The sequence below is a fragment of the Aythya marila genome (genome assembly GCF_965140915.1).
Source record: "Aythya marila genome assembly, chromosome: 7".
NCBI classification, from domain to species: Eukaryota; Metazoa; Chordata; class Aves; order Anseriformes; family Anatidae; genus Aythya; species Aythya marila.
Window position 1 is genome coordinate 32,932,377 of NC_139048.1, and position 17,203 is coordinate 32,949,579.

Consider the following 17,203-nt stretch of genomic DNA (forward strand, 5'->3'; position numbering starts at 1 on the left):
CACATCAAAAAAAGTTTAATATTTCCACAAATACCACGTAACACTAGTATCGGAGCTACTAGTGTGCAAAGTAAAAAGACTCTCTACCTTTGCAAAACCAGTTAGGCATGCAATTTTTCAGGTAGACACACACGTAAAGCTGCGAGGACTGCTTGCGACTCACATGTTACTTTACAACATTCACTCACAGTGCACCATAATGCATATTGAAATGTTATCCATAGGCAGGGCAATCCAAATCTTAGGGGGTGGAAAGAGGACAGAGAAGAGTAGCCTGCAAATTTCCATCTACTTCCTGCAGGAGAAGAAAGAGAGCAGGGAAAACCATGCAGAGATCTCAAATTCATTTTCGGTAGGAGAGCGGGAATTAAATACTGCTGTGGGGTCTCCCTCTTTGCAGAGAGCGGCGTGACTTGCAAATGTTAATTACCTTTTGCCTTCCGAACTGGTTCTCGATTTAAGTAATGCAACTGCTACACGAGTATAATAATGGCATCAGCTCGACAGAGGGCGGAATACACCACGTGTACACGATACCAACCCTGCTGCTGCTTTAGTTCATGGGATAAGCTGGGTCCGATTCTGTCTGTGTGGTTTGTTTGGTTTATGCACCCAGCTCCTCAACGTCGAGATCCAACTCGAGCCCTCATAGTCCTTCCTGATCATTAACTCTAGCTGAGTGTTTGTGTTTCGAGTGGCTGCTTAACAGTATTAAAGATTAAAGCTCTGTGTGGAAGCAAACACCCATTTAAGGCAAGAGACGGAGGTGTGCACATCCAGGTGACACTGTTTTGCTGCAGATCCTGTAGAAGGGCAGCTGCAGCGCCCTGATCTAAACCAATAACAAGAGAAGAAATAATTTTGATCCGACCCCTTATACAGACGGATACAGCACAGCCTGCCTAGGGACCATAAATCCACCCATTTCCCAGGTCTGGAGATTTGGATTACCCCAATCACCAACCACTGTTTTACTCGTTAGGGATTTCTTGCCCAAATGTTACAGGTTTTGCTCGGTAACACAACACTATTCACAAAAGCAACGGGAAATACCAGTGGATCCAGATCCGTGGGACAAGGGCGTTTACTTTAATTTTACCATGACAAAACAGGCATTGAGGAAGCAAGTAAGTCACATTGTCAAGTCCCACTACAGAGTTATGTGCGTGCACAGTGCCGACACACCGCGATTTTTCCACGATTGCTTTAAACGAAACAACAGCAGGTAGGTATGCAGGAGGGAACCGCTGCTTCCCTTTCACTAAAAGCTTCAACACCCAGGTTTGGTGGTCAGCGTGCTGGCGGTGCACGTAACAGGGATGCTGCAAAGGTCACACTTGGTACGATGCAACAGCAGCTCTCAACGCACATCAACTGGGGGCAATTTCATCTCAGACAACAACTGATTTTTGACAGCTGCAGAAATTAGAGACTGATTTTTTCCATGACCTACAGATGGGGAAGGTACCAACAAGGTGAATAAGAAACATGCAGATTGGGGTCCATAAACAGGAGATAGTATTAACAGCACACATTCTATCTTGTATCCTATACTTTTTTATGTCATTAGTTGTATTTTTTTTTTCCCGATAAAGCAGTGAGTTCTGTTTTATTTATTTATTTACCAGTTCAGACTACGCAGTCGCTGCTTTATGAGAAAGTGCTCACAAGACAGAATCAGGGCCGGGGTTGTGGAGTTCAGTTCTGCTCGGCATCACGAAGCCTGCATCCCACCGCCGTGATGAGCGCTGCCCCTTTCCCACTGCCGTCTTCCGAAAGCAGGAAGGTCACGTCGCACTTGGGTGCCAGGTCTTTGACTGTTTGGTGCATAATCCTCGAAAAGCTGTGAAGGGAAACGGTGGCTGTGGGCAAGGGAGGCCTTGCAGCACCTACAGAGCATAGCAGTGCCACGGGCCTTTGCAGTGCTCCCCCTTTCACAGCAGAGAGAAATAAAATGCTGGAAACATTTTACTACACTACACACTAGGAGCAGGGGCCAAAATACTTTCATCCCAGTCCTTTGCTCTCTCTTTGTGTGGGGTTAGCTGGATCTCTTCTGCCACAGCAAAGTGCAAAAGACGAGATGGTGCATGGCCATCTTCCTACCTGCCTCCTTCTGTATGCTCTGGAGACAGGCACTAGTCCTCCCCTCCCTGTGTTGCCAGCTGTTGTAGACTCCTGCCCTCACCTGCCCCTGCTTTCCAGCAGCCCACCTCCTCTGCCTGATGGACAGAAACATCTGCCCAAGAGGCACCAGGCAAAGAGGCACCTCCCAGGAGGCACCAGGCATTCGAGCACTGTTCTCTCGCTACCTCTGCATAGCCAAGAGATCTTTCCCCTTCCTGTGTGGTTCCCAACTTGCCCAGCAAGCTGTGTTGCCTTTAGTTTGGCACAGCCCCCTGAATCCTTCATGATCCTCTGATTACCTTTTAGAAAGCCCGAGCAGCCCTGATTAAGATCTCTTTTCCCTGGCTCTTACCCTAGCAAGTAAAAGAGATCAGGCTGGAAAAGGACACGCAGCAACACGTTACAAGTCACGGGCAAACAACCACAGAGAAAGGTGAACACTCACTGTGGGTGTAGCTTGTACAGCGTCCCATCCACACCAACCGTAATCTCCAGGTGCTCTAATCCTCTGTTCTCCCGAATTTTATCTACAACTGCAGCCATGCCAGCCCCGCACAACTGAGCCGCTCGCTTGGACACTGCTCCACACACGGTCTTGACGATGATGCTGTCGTCGCAGGTGCTGTTGAGCCCCAGCTGCTGGAGGATGGTTCGCACCTGAAGCAAAGCTAACCTGTCGCTGCAGGAGCAGAGGAACACAGAGTTCAATTCAAGGCCCTCCTCAGCTGAGCCTCCAGCACGACCCCCACCGCATCGAGAGCTGCAGCCACACTCCCAGGCTGCTGGTACAAGAGACCCCGGAGAATGCAAACACACTCACCCCGACACCGCGCTGCTGCCGAATTCGGGCAGAGCAGGAGGGGGGCACAGGCAAGCCAGAGGGGCTCTGAGCACAGCTCTGCGTTGCTTCCCCTTCTCTTTTCATACCGAGTGCATTTCAGGAACGCATTTTTAATGAAAACTTTGTTGTGCTTTTTCCCCCCGTAAAGACTCAACAGATTTTAAGACAGTGTCTGAGCAATAAAGACACAGAAATATCCACTAAAGAAGTATGCATTCAGCTAGCATTCATTCAGTCCCACAACAACAGCTAGGCACTCAGAACAGGCACAGGAAAACAGCCTGATTTCTGGTGTTTTAAAGAGCCTGCACAGGTACAGGCTCGCAATGAGACCAAAATCATCTCTGGAGCACGGAGCCGTCCTCTCCAGCCGTCAGCAGCAGCATCACCAGGTGAGCTTTAGCACAGTATTTCTCTCTGAACAGCCTCCCGTGCTCTCTTACCTCTCGATTTGTGAAAGGAACTTGGTTTCAAAGATATGCCTGGTCTTCAACGTCTCTGAAATCTGGCCTCTGAACAGGAACCCCCGCTTGGTGAAGTCGATCAAAATATTGCGGACTATTTCCCCCAGGTACATCCCACTGATCATTTTCTCGTACCTGCAATGAAAGACAGCAGCACAGCTCAGGACACAGCTCATACTTGCAGAAGTGGCACTGCAGCTGCTTATTACCTAGATGTCCTGCCTGCACATGCTGGGGACATGAAATCTGCAAACTGACTTACACAGAATGGCCATTTATGAGGAGAATTGGGCAAGAAAAAGCAGTGGAAAACCTTGCAAGGTTTTCAAACAAACCCTGTTTGCTTCCTACAAACACCTCACATACTCCTCACTACCATTCTCCCCCAGGGTAGACCCCCAGGGTCTCTCCACAAGGTACAGGCACTGGGAGTGCAGTTTTTAAGGGAGTCCTGTGCTGAAAAGCACCCTGTGGGAATTAAAAATAAATAAATGAACGTGAAGAGGTATGTTCAGCATGTTCCCAGGATCACTGACCTGTAAATGAGCGAGCCAGGGGACCAGGGCTGGTTTGTGCTTTTCAGTTAACTCCAGCACCTGGTTCCCAGCAGGGAAATAACAGCCCAAAAGCCACAGGGAGGAACCAGGGTGTTTTGAACCCCCTCTTGACCTCACTTTGCACACAGAACCCGAGTTTTCCGCTGGCAGGCTTGCCCCAGGCTAGAGAGAGGGATATTTTCCACCTGCAGATCTCTTCCTGGCACGCACCGAGGGGTGCTCAGCGCTGGCACGGGGCAGCCCCATGCTGAGAACAGGAGTCTGCTTCGCCCCCCTCCCCTCCAGCACCATTCTGCTTTGAAAGGGGCATTCTGTGGTCCGTGACCGAGCTGTGCCCTCAGCAACGAGAGCTGAACACTTTCTCATTTATTGAAAAGTTCATTCAGCCACGCATCCTTTATTTCACCTCCTGGAGCTCTGAGCAGGGTTTCTGCCCTGGCCTGAGCTGAGCACAGCGCACCAGCCACCTGGAAGCAAGCCACGCAGTCCATTTAATACCATGAGCTCTCTCGGGCTTGTACCCAGCAAGCGCCTTCCCTCTCGAGTGCCTAACTTCTTCTGGAATAAATTATTACCCTTGGCAGTTTCCCCTTCTGCCTTTGGCTGCTTACTCCATGCCAACCCTGCCGCCACATCAGGCTTGCTCAGCGTCCGCCTCTCCGTGTCTGTTTGTGCCCTAAACCCTACAGAGCTTCCCAAGGGAGCTGCCAGCTTGCCTGTGTCCCCCAGGCTTCCAGGCAGATTTGCTGGAGTCACACAACTTTCTTAATAGCTCCACTGCCCTCACGTCAAAGCAGAGGAATTATGAAAAATTGCAGTCTGGGCATGCAGCAGCCTCAGCCCAGGAGCGTTGTGCTGGGTCCATCTCCTTGTCAGCTTTTTCTTCGTGGGGGCAGGGAAGCACTTGCTCACCCCAGAGCTGGGTTCCCAAAGTGGGATCCATCCTCCAGGGCCAAGAAAGGCAGGTCCTCTACCATGGCATGTCATCCAGAATATTGCCTGATGTCAGAGCTGGCTGCAACTGCTTTACAGTGACCAGCTCCGAGCTCCAACCATGCCTGCAGGTCGAGGCTGAGGATTTCAAGAGGCAGAGCCCTCGAACTAAGAGAACTCAGCTAAAAGAGATTAAACCGAGACCAAGAGCATAGGAATGACGAGCCTTCTTAAGCCTTGAAGTACAACACGGGATGAGAAAAAGGAGATTTTACTAATTTAAATCCTCCTGAAGTTCTCACCAAAAACCCTGTTGCAAACAAGCTCTGGGCAGATGCTCAGTGGCCACAACAGCTCTGCCCACCCAAAAGGCTGGCAGGGGAATTTGGCTGTAGCTAAATGAACGGCTGCAAAACGGCCAGACAACGGTGAAGACATCCATTGCCCATACAGAAGAGAAAGCAGAGAGAGAAGATCATGGATGTTTGTCCTTGGGGAAACTAGAAAACAAGAAGCAACCAGAGGCACAGAGGAGGGAAATCCCACAGGGCAGAAGGGCTGCGTTCATTTTCCACTCAACCTCCTTTCTGAGAAGGGGAGAAATCCAATTCTCTCAAAGCATTTGAGGCAGCCTGGCTTACTCTTAGCACAGCGTTTACCCCACAGTACCTTTGCTTTCCAGCATTTAGTGAAAAGTCATCAACCGCTTTGTCATATATCGTCCTGATATCGTCCAGGCATCCATTATCCCCGAACGCTCCCCACTCCATGTTCACACACATCCGTCCTTGCTCACCATCCACCATCTCTATGTTTCTCATCTCTTCCATGTAGCAGGCATTGCTGCCAGTTCCTGAAAAGAGAAAATAGTGAAATTCCTGTGGGCTTTGTACTTTTCTTTTTTTTTTTTTAAACAAAACAACACTGGAGCAAGAACAACAGTCCTGACCCCAAACCTTCTGGTGGATCTTGAAGGTGCTTTTCTGAATGATAAAGTCAATTCCAAAAGTCACAAAGGAAAAACAAACAAAACAAAAAAAAAACTCTTTGATAATCCTAAACTAAAGGGGAATATTAGTGCATTATAGGGAAGCTGTGGCACACTGCCCAGCACGGCTCAGAGGAGCAGAGGCTCATCCAGGCTGGCTGGGCTGAGGGTCCCATGTTACGGGGGGACCGGCAGCATGGCATTTTCAGCACACTCCACGTGTTTTTGAACCCAAAACCACAGCAAGCAGCCAGATGAATTCTGAAGTTTCTGAAGATAGGAGTCACCTTCCACAAAGCCCACAGACCTTCAAAGTTCAGGGGAAAAACTGTTGAAGTGAAGCCTCAGGAAGATTTGAGGCATCAGGCAAAGAAAAACCCAGGGATTTTGCTGGCTAATGGCAGGGCATTTTTTAGTTCTTGTTTGCTTTTTTTTTTATGATGCACAAAATTCAGCTGTTTCAATTGCTTTTCAGGGAGGCAAGTAACTTCCACGTTGAGATGCTGCCATGTTTGACTCTGCTAAACGGGAACCCTAAGGACTGTGGTAATTACCAAGTGCTCCGTGGACACTAAGCCTTAGGAAGCAGAGCTCTGTTAGCAAAGAGAGGCAGATTTGCTATTACCTGGGGCACAAAACTTCTTGAAGATGCCTAGGAAACTATCACGTGAGCCAGCAGGGGAGAGGGAGTTGTTAAAGCCCTGGGGCTTTTGCTCTCCTTATCCCAGATGTTCCCAGGCCACCAAATGAGGCGGGGCTGCAGCAGACAGTCAGAGGATGCTATCAGCATCCCAAGGACACGCTGCCCTTCCTGCAGGGAACTCTCACCGAAAACATGGAGCTCACAGACACAGCTCCCTACCCACACTGTGCTGTGCTGACTCATCCTGGACGTTTTCCAACTGTCTGAAGGAGAAATTGGTGGTGTTTCATTTTCCTACAAGTCACTTTGCAACTTGAAACATTATTTAAGCTCACAGAAATGGTTTAGTGGGAAATGGTTTAGTGGGGACTGTTAGCGTTAGGTCAGAGGTTGGACTCGATGATCTTGAGGTCTCTTCCAACCTAGAAAATTCTGTGATTCTGTGATTCTGTGATTCTGTCTATCAGAGCTTTCCATTGCATGCTATTCAAGAACTGTGGCTCTGCATTACAAGTTTATTCTGAGAGACCACATGCTCAAGGCAAGCTGTGGGTCACCTGAACACCCAGGCAGGGAAACGCTGATGGGTTAAACTAACAAATCTTCCAGGAGCTGATAAAACTACCTGAGCTCAAGTTTGCTCACTTCCCAAGCAGCACAGCGTCTTCCCAGTTAAAACAGGCAGGATTTGTTCAGCACTACAGCCTGTGGACATCTCAAATGATCAAGCACAGAACCAAGCTGGCTGTTGAATTTTGCTCAACTCCTTCACATGGCTGGTTTCTGAAGGTATAACTGTTAATCTCCAAATCTTTCACTTCTGGACACCCTAGTTGTATTTTTAGATAAGCACAGGGATGGCTCCATGAGAACACAGACGGGTGTCTGCATGCTGTTTAATTAAAAAAAAAAAAAGGCCAACTGCAAAGCATTTCTAACACATACCCACAATGAGTCCAATTTCACAGTTGGGGTCTTCATAAGCACAAGTCATCATTGTGCCCACCGTATCGTTCACCACAGCCACCACATCCAAGTCAAACTCCTTTGGAAGAGAAAAGTAAAACAGTGAGAACTCTGGGTTTGGAGCCACCCCGAACACCAAAGGGGACACAAAAGGAACACAACAAAGGGTCGCTGTCAAAACACACCAAGAACAAATACATGTAGCTTGAAGTACTGGCCTGAATTTACCTCTGCAGAGATCAGAAGTTAGCGTACCAGCAGGCAGCTAAGGCTCCTTGCATGCTTTCCCTACTACAGACCATGGCAGCAGCAGAAGGCATATTCCTGACTGTTCTCTTTGGCTTAGGCATATTTAAGAATAGATCTTGCATATAAGCACACGGCAAAGGGCTATTGCCATGCTGTACTATAGCTGTGCAGTAGCAAATACAGCAACATTTGCTGATAAAATTCTGTTAAACTTAAGTTCTCCTCAGGCTCTTTTTCCTCCCTTCCTAGAAAGTTCCAATTAAGCTGCTTAAGACTTTTCCAAGAACAAGCGCCGGGGGTGAGGAGGGAACTGTCATTTGGGGTGCACTGAGAAGCCTCCTTACAATCACTACGTTGGGAAGTCCTGCTTTCTGCATGCTCTAATGCAGCGACAATTGCCACAGGGTTTGAAAAGTGCTTGGAAAGGTCTGCCAAATTCAGCAAATTCTGAGAAAAAAAAAATAAAATAAAAAGAAGAAAAAAATCTCCAGCATGGCTCATTTTGAGGAGCAATTTCAGTTTGGTGGCTGACCTCTCCCATTTCTGCTGCATGCCCTCTAGACCATCCTACTTCTGGGTTGTGACTGGGCTACGTGCCAGCACCAGAGCCAGTACAGCCACAAGCCATCAGGGGCTGCTGCATCTGGACCTGCTGCAAGACAAACACCTTCTGTGTGGGGCAGGAGGCCCAGCCTGTTTCCTCGAGGCACGCTAACCCCACAAGAGGGAGCCAGCCTGACCCACGAGGTCTGTAAACTGCAGGGGAGAAAGAAGGGGAAGGAGGAAAAATAATAATAATCACCTCTCTTCTTTTAATTCCTTCTCTAAGCAAATACACCACGTCTTCTCCCTCACAGTCTGTAGCCTTGAAGCCTTTTGTCCAGTTGAGGAGGATACCCTAAAAAGAAAGCAAATAGGTTAATGCTTTTCTTGATGCACTACAAAATGTCCCAAATCCTATAATCCTCTAAGGAACCGTCATTGAGTAATTGTATCTAATAACTTCCTTGCATCTACACTTGAAATTTAAAATGCTTTAGTGTGTAGTTATACAGAAGACTTTATAAAAAGAAATCTATCTATATCTCTGAAATTTGCATCTAAAACTAATCACGCTTAGTCTCCAGATTTTCAAGACAGAAACACTTGCTAATGACTGAACCATTCTGCATCATGCCCAAAGACAGAAAATAAAAACAAATTTAAAAAAAAAATGCAAAACATCAGATACCATAGCTCGAGACTAGGAAACTTTTTTTTTTTTTGAAAATGCAGCTCACTAAAAAGCCACACCAGGAGAAGCACTATTGCCCAGACTGTAGCAATGCAACAAACTCAAAAATAAAAAGTGTGAAAGAAAAGATACCTATCTAGAAAGAAAATGCTAAATAGACACGATATTATTATCAGCTGCACAGATGGAGTTGGTGAAGATATGTGGCAGTGAAGGAGTTAAACAGGAGAGCCAAGAGAACAAGGGTACGCTGACAGGGACATGTTATAGGCTCCCCCAGTTCCTGGTTCATCCACTCCATCCAGCAAAACCAGATCAGCCTGGGACCAGGCGCTGGCAGCAGGCAAGGACAGACCCAGCTTGTGCTTATCACTCACGAAACCAGGGCAGTATCACAGTCCAGCAGGTTTATATGATTGGAAAAAAAAACACATTACATTAAAAAGGGCCTATCACCACCACGGAAAGTGTAAATGCTCTCATCCGTCACAGCCACAGACTAAACAGCACTTGCATTACTACCTTTAAAGGAGCTGTTTATAGGACAAGCTGTACTGGTCAGGGTCAGAGCATGAAACCTCCCCTCACACAACCTGCCTGTAAGTGTCGGGTAGGTGATATGAAGGCAGAGCAATGCAACCTAGCCTAAGCACAAAAGCAGATTTAAAAAATAGTAATGAACTTACAGCATCTAGACTGGTCTGCTTGCAAGGGAAGGAAAATGTGAAGCCGAGAGGAAGCCGTGCACCTTTTATTCCCATATAATCCAGGAAGTCAGAAATGCAGGTAACGATGTGATCAAACAGCTTTAAAGAGAAAAGTCATGTGTTTGAAGCTGTACATTCCACTACTCTTAAAAAAGTATTTAAAAAGCAGCAGTGCTGCAGAAGAGAAGCACAGATATTCACCTCTTCTCCCGTTCCCTGCATCACCTCTATAGGAATTGCATAGATCTTGTTGTGCATTTCTACTGTTCTCCTTTTACCACTGCGAATTTTCACCAGCAAAACTCTAAAGTTTGTCCCTCCAAGGTCAAGTGCCAGAAAATCACCGTTCTCTGTAAAAGAATACATGTGTGCATTTAAAGAATCCATCAGGTGAAGATATTAGGTGCTGCTCTAATTATTCCAGACTTTTTGTGTGTGTGTGTGTGTTTTTGTTTCCTTTTGTGTTGTTGCTGTTTTGGGTTGTTTTTTGTTTGTTTGTTTGCTTAAATCAATGAGGGAAAGAGGACGCAACAGAACTGCTCTTTGTTTTCACTGTGAGAAAGTTTCCCAGTTAGCTGACCACCACGAAACACAAAGAACTGCCCAGGTTGTGTGGGCAGGGTTCAGGTGAGTTTGGGTGGTTAGCCTAGCTGTGGTCTTCTCCCCGTGGGCCACAGCTTGTTTGCACCCAGAGGCACTGAAATTGGGCTGGAGTGTCTGCCCTGCCCAGAGCTGGGATTTTTCTCCTTAGCACAGCTCTGGAGATCGCACCAGATCAGCTCTGTACCTGTCCCATCCGGCGTGCTGCGGACGAAGGTGGGCAGCATCTTCACTTTGGCAGTCTCGTGACTCTTCTTCTTCAGGCCCGCTTCCATCTCCGTCCTCATCCTCTTCTTCACCTGCAGCAGCTGTTCGTGGGTGAGCTTGAACTCAGCCAGCGTCTCGTCGATCAGCCGGTGCTGCTCCGACAGCCGGTACGCCACCGCCGTCACCATCGCCGCCCCCTTCCCGCTGCCGCTCTCCGACAGCAGGAACCGCACGTCCGAGTCGGGCACCAGGCGCCGGGTGGTTTTGTGCAAGCGCCGAGCGTACCTGCAGGGAGAGGCTGCACGTCCACCAGCTGCCTCGCCTCCCCTACAGCCCCCAAAACCTCACTGACTGACTGCGAGGGGAGCAAGGAGCCTCAGCAGCCTGAGCTACGGCCTCCCAAGCAGGGAAACTGCCAGGGAAGAGCAGCTCTTCTTTACACCCTCTTTTCGCCTAAATTCCTAAGAAAAGGCAGCAAAAAACAGGGCAGACCACTGAGAGTCTCATCCCCTGAACCCAACCACGGATGGAAGAAACGCCCTGGCTCTGGCACTGCTCCAATCCCCTCTGAGGGTCCTCAGTTGCCCTTTAGATGGTGTGGGGAAACGGTTCAGAAATAAAAATTGCCCACGTGTTATCTTAACACACCCCAGAACCGACCATCTAGAAAAGCTAGTCAAAATGGCATTCTTGGAAATGGTTTTTGCTTCCCATATGCTATGTTTTTCCTTAATTAGCGAACATGGTTTTTGTTTTTTGTTTTTTTTTTTAACAAAATAGTGGCAAACTGAAAAATAAATGCTACGTGGTTTTGTTCTTTCAGAGATTTCCCCATAAACAACACCCAGTCCTCCCTGCCAGCCCCAAGACGAGGCAGAATCATTTCACTGGCACCCAAGTACTCCAGGGTTTGGGTTGTTTTGTTGTGTTTTTCTCTCTCGTATGTGTGTGTGCACGTGCTAACGGCAGGAGCCGGGGACTCACTGTGGGTGCATCTTGTAGAGGGAGCCATCGACCCCCACGGTGGTGCGGAGGCGGCCGACCCCCTTGTTGTCCCGCAGCTGGTTGAGGATGGCGCCCAGCGTGGAGGCCACCAGGTTGGCCGAGCGGAAGGACACGATGGTGCAGACGTGCTGGACCGCCACGCAGTCCTCGTGGGACGGCTCCACCCCCAGGCGGGTTAGGATTTCTTTGGCTTTGTTCAAACCTTCTTTGCTCCTACAAAGAGAGGGCGGTAAAGGAGGGAGGGAAGCTATAAAACGCAGGATTGAGGCACATCCAAGCACATATGTACCTGCATGGGGTTTGAGAAAGGGATTAGAAAGAAAATTTCTTAGAGATCTGGACTAAGAAGCTCTCTAAGGCTTAAAACAAAATGCTCTGAATACTCGTTCATTCACAGATAGAAATAGCTGTCTATTACAGCCTGGTGCAAACGTGCCACCTCCAAACTATACTATTTCAGCTACCACAGCAGCCACCCTCTGGCTGGGATTCCTTCATCTGTACTCAGCATCCTGCCTTCTTCACGTTCCTTTCTCACTGAGCACCAGCTTTATCATGTCCCTGGAAACCTATCAAACAATAATCACGTGCACTTCTCTCTCCAACAGAGCAGGTTTCAGCTGCGCTAGGTGGTAAGAACAAGTCTCGTACCAAGAGAGCTTCCTGTGCCCCAAAAGCACAGGCACAAAGCTTGGGACTGGCCCTGCCCTGCTGTACTGGGGCATCTCCCAGGAGCAGATCCCATGACAGCTCGTTCTGCACACCCCAAGGAAGTCAGCAGTGACTCCTCCAAGAATTTTAACAGACCTGGAGGAATTAAATGCTTTTTAATCTCCCTGATGCTTTAGACTTCAAGCGGCTTCTCCTCTCTGGAGCAGGAAGCACCAGCCCCACAATTCAGCACAGAGCTGAGCGTGCAGCTAATCCCGCTCCCAGGTCTCAGTAAATTAAGCTCAGTGTGAAAAACAAAACCCTGAGCAAGGGTTGCCAAAGTGATTTCATCCTCACGGCCCTCTTTTCAGGCTTTTCCAGCCTCCCTGACTTTCTGCCTCTTGCACTCAGTTTTCCCACGTTAGCACCCAGCCTGAGAGCAAAGTTTCTGGCAAAACTTACTCGCGTACCACTCAGTCATTTCCAAGACAGAAAAGGAAGGTGTATATCTTGCCATCACTAACTGCACTCCCACACATCTTTTTAAGGATTCCTGCGTCTTGCTAGCATCAGCTGGAAATTTGAAGTGGCACAGGAGTGCGCTCCCTGTCTGTAACCAAAGTGCTCTTTGGGGAATGAGGTGGAATTTCAGGTCAACTTTTGCTCTCATTAACTGAATTCCAAAATTGGAAAGCTGGCCCGGTCCCTGCAGCACGAGGTACCCCAGTGATGTGAATTTTAACACCACAGGGGGCAGAGCCAGTAAGTGCTGACCGAAAGGGTGATGACACCGTAAGGAACCAACTGGCGCATAGCTCAGAGGTCGCCACGCAGCGCCCAGCACTGCCCACGAGACTGAATGCTCTGCCTTGTCACACTCATTTTCTTTCTGCCCAGCGATCCCGTGGAGACAGCGAAGAGCAACACAAGTATTTGGTAGGAGGCACTAAGCCAATTCACTCCCACGTTTAGCTGCAGGCTAGCAACGTTTAGGTTTTTGCCATCAGGGTGAGAGGCAGCAGAGTGCGTAGCTTGTGGCTGCAGGGACTGGTGGTGCCTCCCAAAGCAGAGGGAAGGAGAAACCTGCCACCTCCCAGCTCACGGGAGCTGGTGGCTTGGAGGAGAGGATGCTGGCTGCCTTCTGGGGATCCCCACACGCTGGATACACACCCCACGGGATGGTGCCAGCTACCTCCAATGCAGCACATTCCTCCACAAAGCAAAAAAGTAATGCTGGAAAATTAACAGGCAGAGTCATTTGGAACCCGGGGAGGGAGAGGTACTCACTTTTCTATGGCAGAAACATGCTTTGTCTCAAACTTCCCTTTGGTGAGAAGCTCGGGGGTGATTCTCCCTTCAAAGAGCAGCCCCTCCTTGGCCATCTTCACCAGGATGAGCCTCACCAGCTCCCCCATGTACAGCCCGCTGACCATCTTCTCAAACCTGCAGGAGAGGGCAGCAGCAGTCACCCAAGGGTCCACAGGCAGCACCAAGAGGCAGAGCCCAGCTGTACCCAGCACAGGTAAAGTCAAGCTTTCTTCAACTGCTGACTTCATAACAGAAGTGGAAAGAGATTTTTTTTTATTTCCCTGGCTCCAGCAAGGGCTACATTGATAAGCTGTGAACTGAAGCTGATAGAGTAAAAATCAACAGCCCTAACTAGGACCGTGGCAACCCCGACCAGATCCTTTCCTCTGAAAACGGCTGCTAAGGGAGAAATTTTGAAGTAATGAGCAAACCATTTGGGGCCTGAAGACTCCAGCCCAAGCAGGGCTGCCCGGTCACCTGGCATGGTGCCTGCGCAGGGAACACGCACTCTCCTCCCAGCAGATGGCAAACTGCAGGCAAAATGTGGTTCTGCCTGGACCACGCCACCATCCCCTAGCATCAGTGAGCGCAAATGTTTCGCCTGAATCATACCACATGTCAGCAAAAGCCAGAGAGCTCGTAAATAACTGCCTCACTCACAGCTGCTTCCCAGGATTTAGGGATCCGCGGTCGATCTCTCTGTCGAACTCGGTCCTGATGTCCTCTAGTGAACCGTCATCTCCAAAGGCCCCCCACTCCGTGTTAATGCACATCCTGCCCTCGTCCCCTTCCACCAGGTCTATGTGCCGCATCTCCTCCATGTAGCAGGCGTTGGTGCCAGTGCCTTGAGGGAAGGGACGTGAAAGGGCTAAGCAAAGAGGCCAAGCAAAGGGAAAAAAGCCACGTGCACGCTGCTGCAGCAGTGTGTGTGTGTTACCAATGATCAAGCCAACTTCGCAACGCTGGTCATCAAAGCCGCAGGTCATCATCGTCCCGACAGTATCGTTCACAACAGCCATGATGTCTGCATCGTAGTCCTGGTGGGGGAACAAAACGTTACTTGTACCATATGGCTGCTCTGCGAAACGCTGCTGGTGTTTACCAGCGCTTCGCTTATACCCACTAATTTCCCAGGAAACAAATCATTTGTCTGAATACCACAGCTCAACTTTTAAATATCACCTGCTCCATCTGCCACTTCTCTACCCCATCAACCTGGAGCAGGGAGAAAAGACTTAAGGCACCAGGAAAACCAACAAACGGTTGCAGCGTGACTTCTAGAGGGCAAAGACCTGCTCTCACATAACACCCTTACGTGGGAAAGAGAAGGGGAATGCCTGAAGGAGGGAGGAACTATGTAGTTAGAAGATCATGGAGTAATCTCATGCCATTTCTTGGAGCGTCAATACTCCCAAGATAACAAATTTCTCACAAAATTCACTTAAAACACATTGTTTTGTTTCAAATTAAGATTTTAATAATAAGCATATAAGCAAATAATGCAATTAAATAAGATATCCAAGTGACAAGCAGCCATTCCTTTCTAGTGTCTTCAGTGTTACTCTGTTTGGTACTAACTCTGATCACAGTAACTGGCTACAGTAATGCTGTTTGCTGACAGTGAAACTCAGGCTTACGTAAAAATCCACAGCTACCCAAATGGTGCAGATACTGCCCAGTTTCCAACAAATTTAGATGCTGAGTAATCAACATATCACCTGGTTGGGAGAATCATACAAGCCCAAATTCATCCCACCTCACGCTCAGTGCCTTTTTATTTGCCTAGATCAGCAACCTGGTCACCTTCATCCTCCATAAAATCAGCAGGGAGAAACTGCAGGGAGCAGCACAGCTCAGTGAGCCTGAAATCCTTTCTCTTCTCTCTGCTCCTCTCCTCCTCCCCAGTGAGCCAGCTGCACAGCTCAGCCGAGCTGCTGGGGAGAGCCCAGACCACCAGAGGCAGTTTCTCTGGAATGGGAGGTGTAGGGATCACTGAAAAGGGCAGCTTTTTCTCAGTGTTTGGAGGGTGATAAAATTGTTGTAGTTGCAAGCACCAAACCAGAACGTAGTTTTGTGCTACGAGGAAAAATCACAGCTTCCCCATAGCAACCCTGTGACAGCTCCACTTCCCCAGCAAACAACAAAACACCTCATCCTTCACACAAGAAAGCGGATCTGCACCATCACTCACATCCCATGCCCAAGCTGGCGATGTGAATGGTGCTCTCTGGCAAAGAACCACAAGTTTGCTACGACAGAGTTTTTAAAAAAATCAAGTAATAATGTACAATTTACCCCACGTTTCTTGATGGCCTTGTTCAGCAGCTTCACAACGTCTGCTCCCTCCACTCCGCTTGCTTTGAAGCGCTTCGTCCAGGTTATCAGAACACCCTGAGAAAAGAAGAGAGCCATACTCAATACTTTGCCACTATAAGACATAATTTTTTTTTTCTCCTTTAAAAACCAGATTTTGTACTCCAACATCATCTCCAGGTCTCTTTTCTTATGCAATCTACCAAAACAAATCTGAAGAGACCGAGTCCTTTATTCTCATTACAGTTAGCTGCAAGATGGGAAATGTTTTTCTTTCCTCTTCCTTGCTAGAAAACACTTTGTTTACATTTTGTATCTTCAGCCCACTCTTCTGCCTTCAGCTCCTTGATGTTTTTTCTTAGAAAGCCATTTAATCCTGTTGGGCCACAGAAATTAGCTGCATTCATAAAAAGCTGACTGCGCAGGACTGGCTAAAGGGAAGGGACGTGATTTTTGCATGGCCATGGCTCGGCTGCAATGGGCATCCAGCTGCTGCACATTTGCTGCCTGGAGTCCCAGTTGCCCAGGCTTGTTTCACTGGGAGATAATGCTTATGAGCTAAGGAAAATGGAAATACTGCAAACATAGCAAGGGTTAAAATGCTTAAATATGTATGTGGGTACCTGTGCTAAAAGCTAAGGGCCAGGATTTTGTGTAAATTAACATCTAATGGGCTACGTACTTATATAAAAGGTCGATATGCTAGGCTTAGGCAAAAAGTCTAAACATGAAAATAATTTCTATGCTGAAAGGATGAAGAGAAATAAAAATAAGGCAAGAGAACAACATTTAAAAGTTAAATGAAGAAGAATCTAAGCAAAAAGTTGGTGTGATAGAGTACAAAAACCCGTCATACACCATGGCTCAAATAAAAAGGAAACCCTGGTATTGAATTCCTTGTCTGCAAACTGCCATTCACAAAGAACCTGGACATGGTTCCAATTCCAATGACGACATCTGATTTCTACTATTCAGATGATGCCTAGCTCATTCAGAACACTCAGTAAATAAGTCAGTGATACTGAAATAAAGATAAGAGCATTGACAGCAGTCAAGAGAAAGGACGACTGGGATCAGCTTAGCTTTTCATACCCACCACATAATTCACACCTATCACAACAGGAGTCTGGGAAGCTAAAAAGCAGAGAAGCTGAAGCCTGTAGGCACAAGCAGCTGCTGCCCAGGTGTACATCTGTCCATATATCAGCTTAAAAATCAACCACTTGTCCTGTGCGTGCTCACCCTCCAGATCAGGAGGGTCCTTAGCCCCAGAGCTACCCAGAAAAAAAAATCTAGTCCACAGAACCCAGCAAACCATCAAGCTCTTAAAATATCATGAAAACTCTTAGAAAACCTTCTTATCATAGGACACCCTTGCCTGCCTCTCTTTCCCTCTCCACTTTTTCTCTT

The 17,203-nt window shown here is 48.0% G+C and overlaps 1 protein-coding gene across 2 annotated transcripts in view; it reads right to left on the reverse strand.

Annotated features, from left to right (window-relative positions):
- LOC309880067 (hexokinase-1) overlaps positions 1-17,203 on the reverse strand; it is a 31,678-nt gene continuing 14,475 nt past the window's right edge. For both annotated transcript variants that reach the window (XM_082764534.1, XM_082764535.1), the window contains exons 5-18: positions 15,776-15,871; positions 14,418-14,517; positions 14,141-14,324; positions 13,460-13,615; positions 11,501-11,734; positions 10,497-10,801; positions 9,911-10,059; positions 9,689-9,808; positions 8,571-8,666; positions 7,499-7,598; positions 5,592-5,775; positions 3,412-3,567; positions 2,573-2,806; positions 1-1,843 (exon numbers count right to left, since the gene is read on the reverse strand). In XM_082764534.1, coding sequence (XP_082620660.1) covers positions 1,699-1,843; positions 2,573-2,806; positions 3,412-3,567; positions 5,592-5,775; positions 7,499-7,598; positions 8,571-8,666; positions 9,689-9,808; positions 9,911-10,059; positions 10,497-10,801; positions 11,501-11,734; positions 13,460-13,615; positions 14,141-14,324; positions 14,418-14,517; positions 15,776-15,871 — 2,259 coding nt within the window. In that variant the 3' untranslated portion in view covers positions 1-1,698. The remainder of the gene's footprint in view (positions 1,844-2,572; positions 2,807-3,411; positions 3,568-5,591; positions 5,776-7,498; positions 7,599-8,570; positions 8,667-9,688; positions 9,809-9,910; positions 10,060-10,496; positions 10,802-11,500; positions 11,735-13,459; positions 13,616-14,140; positions 14,325-14,417; positions 14,518-15,775; positions 15,872-17,203) is intronic.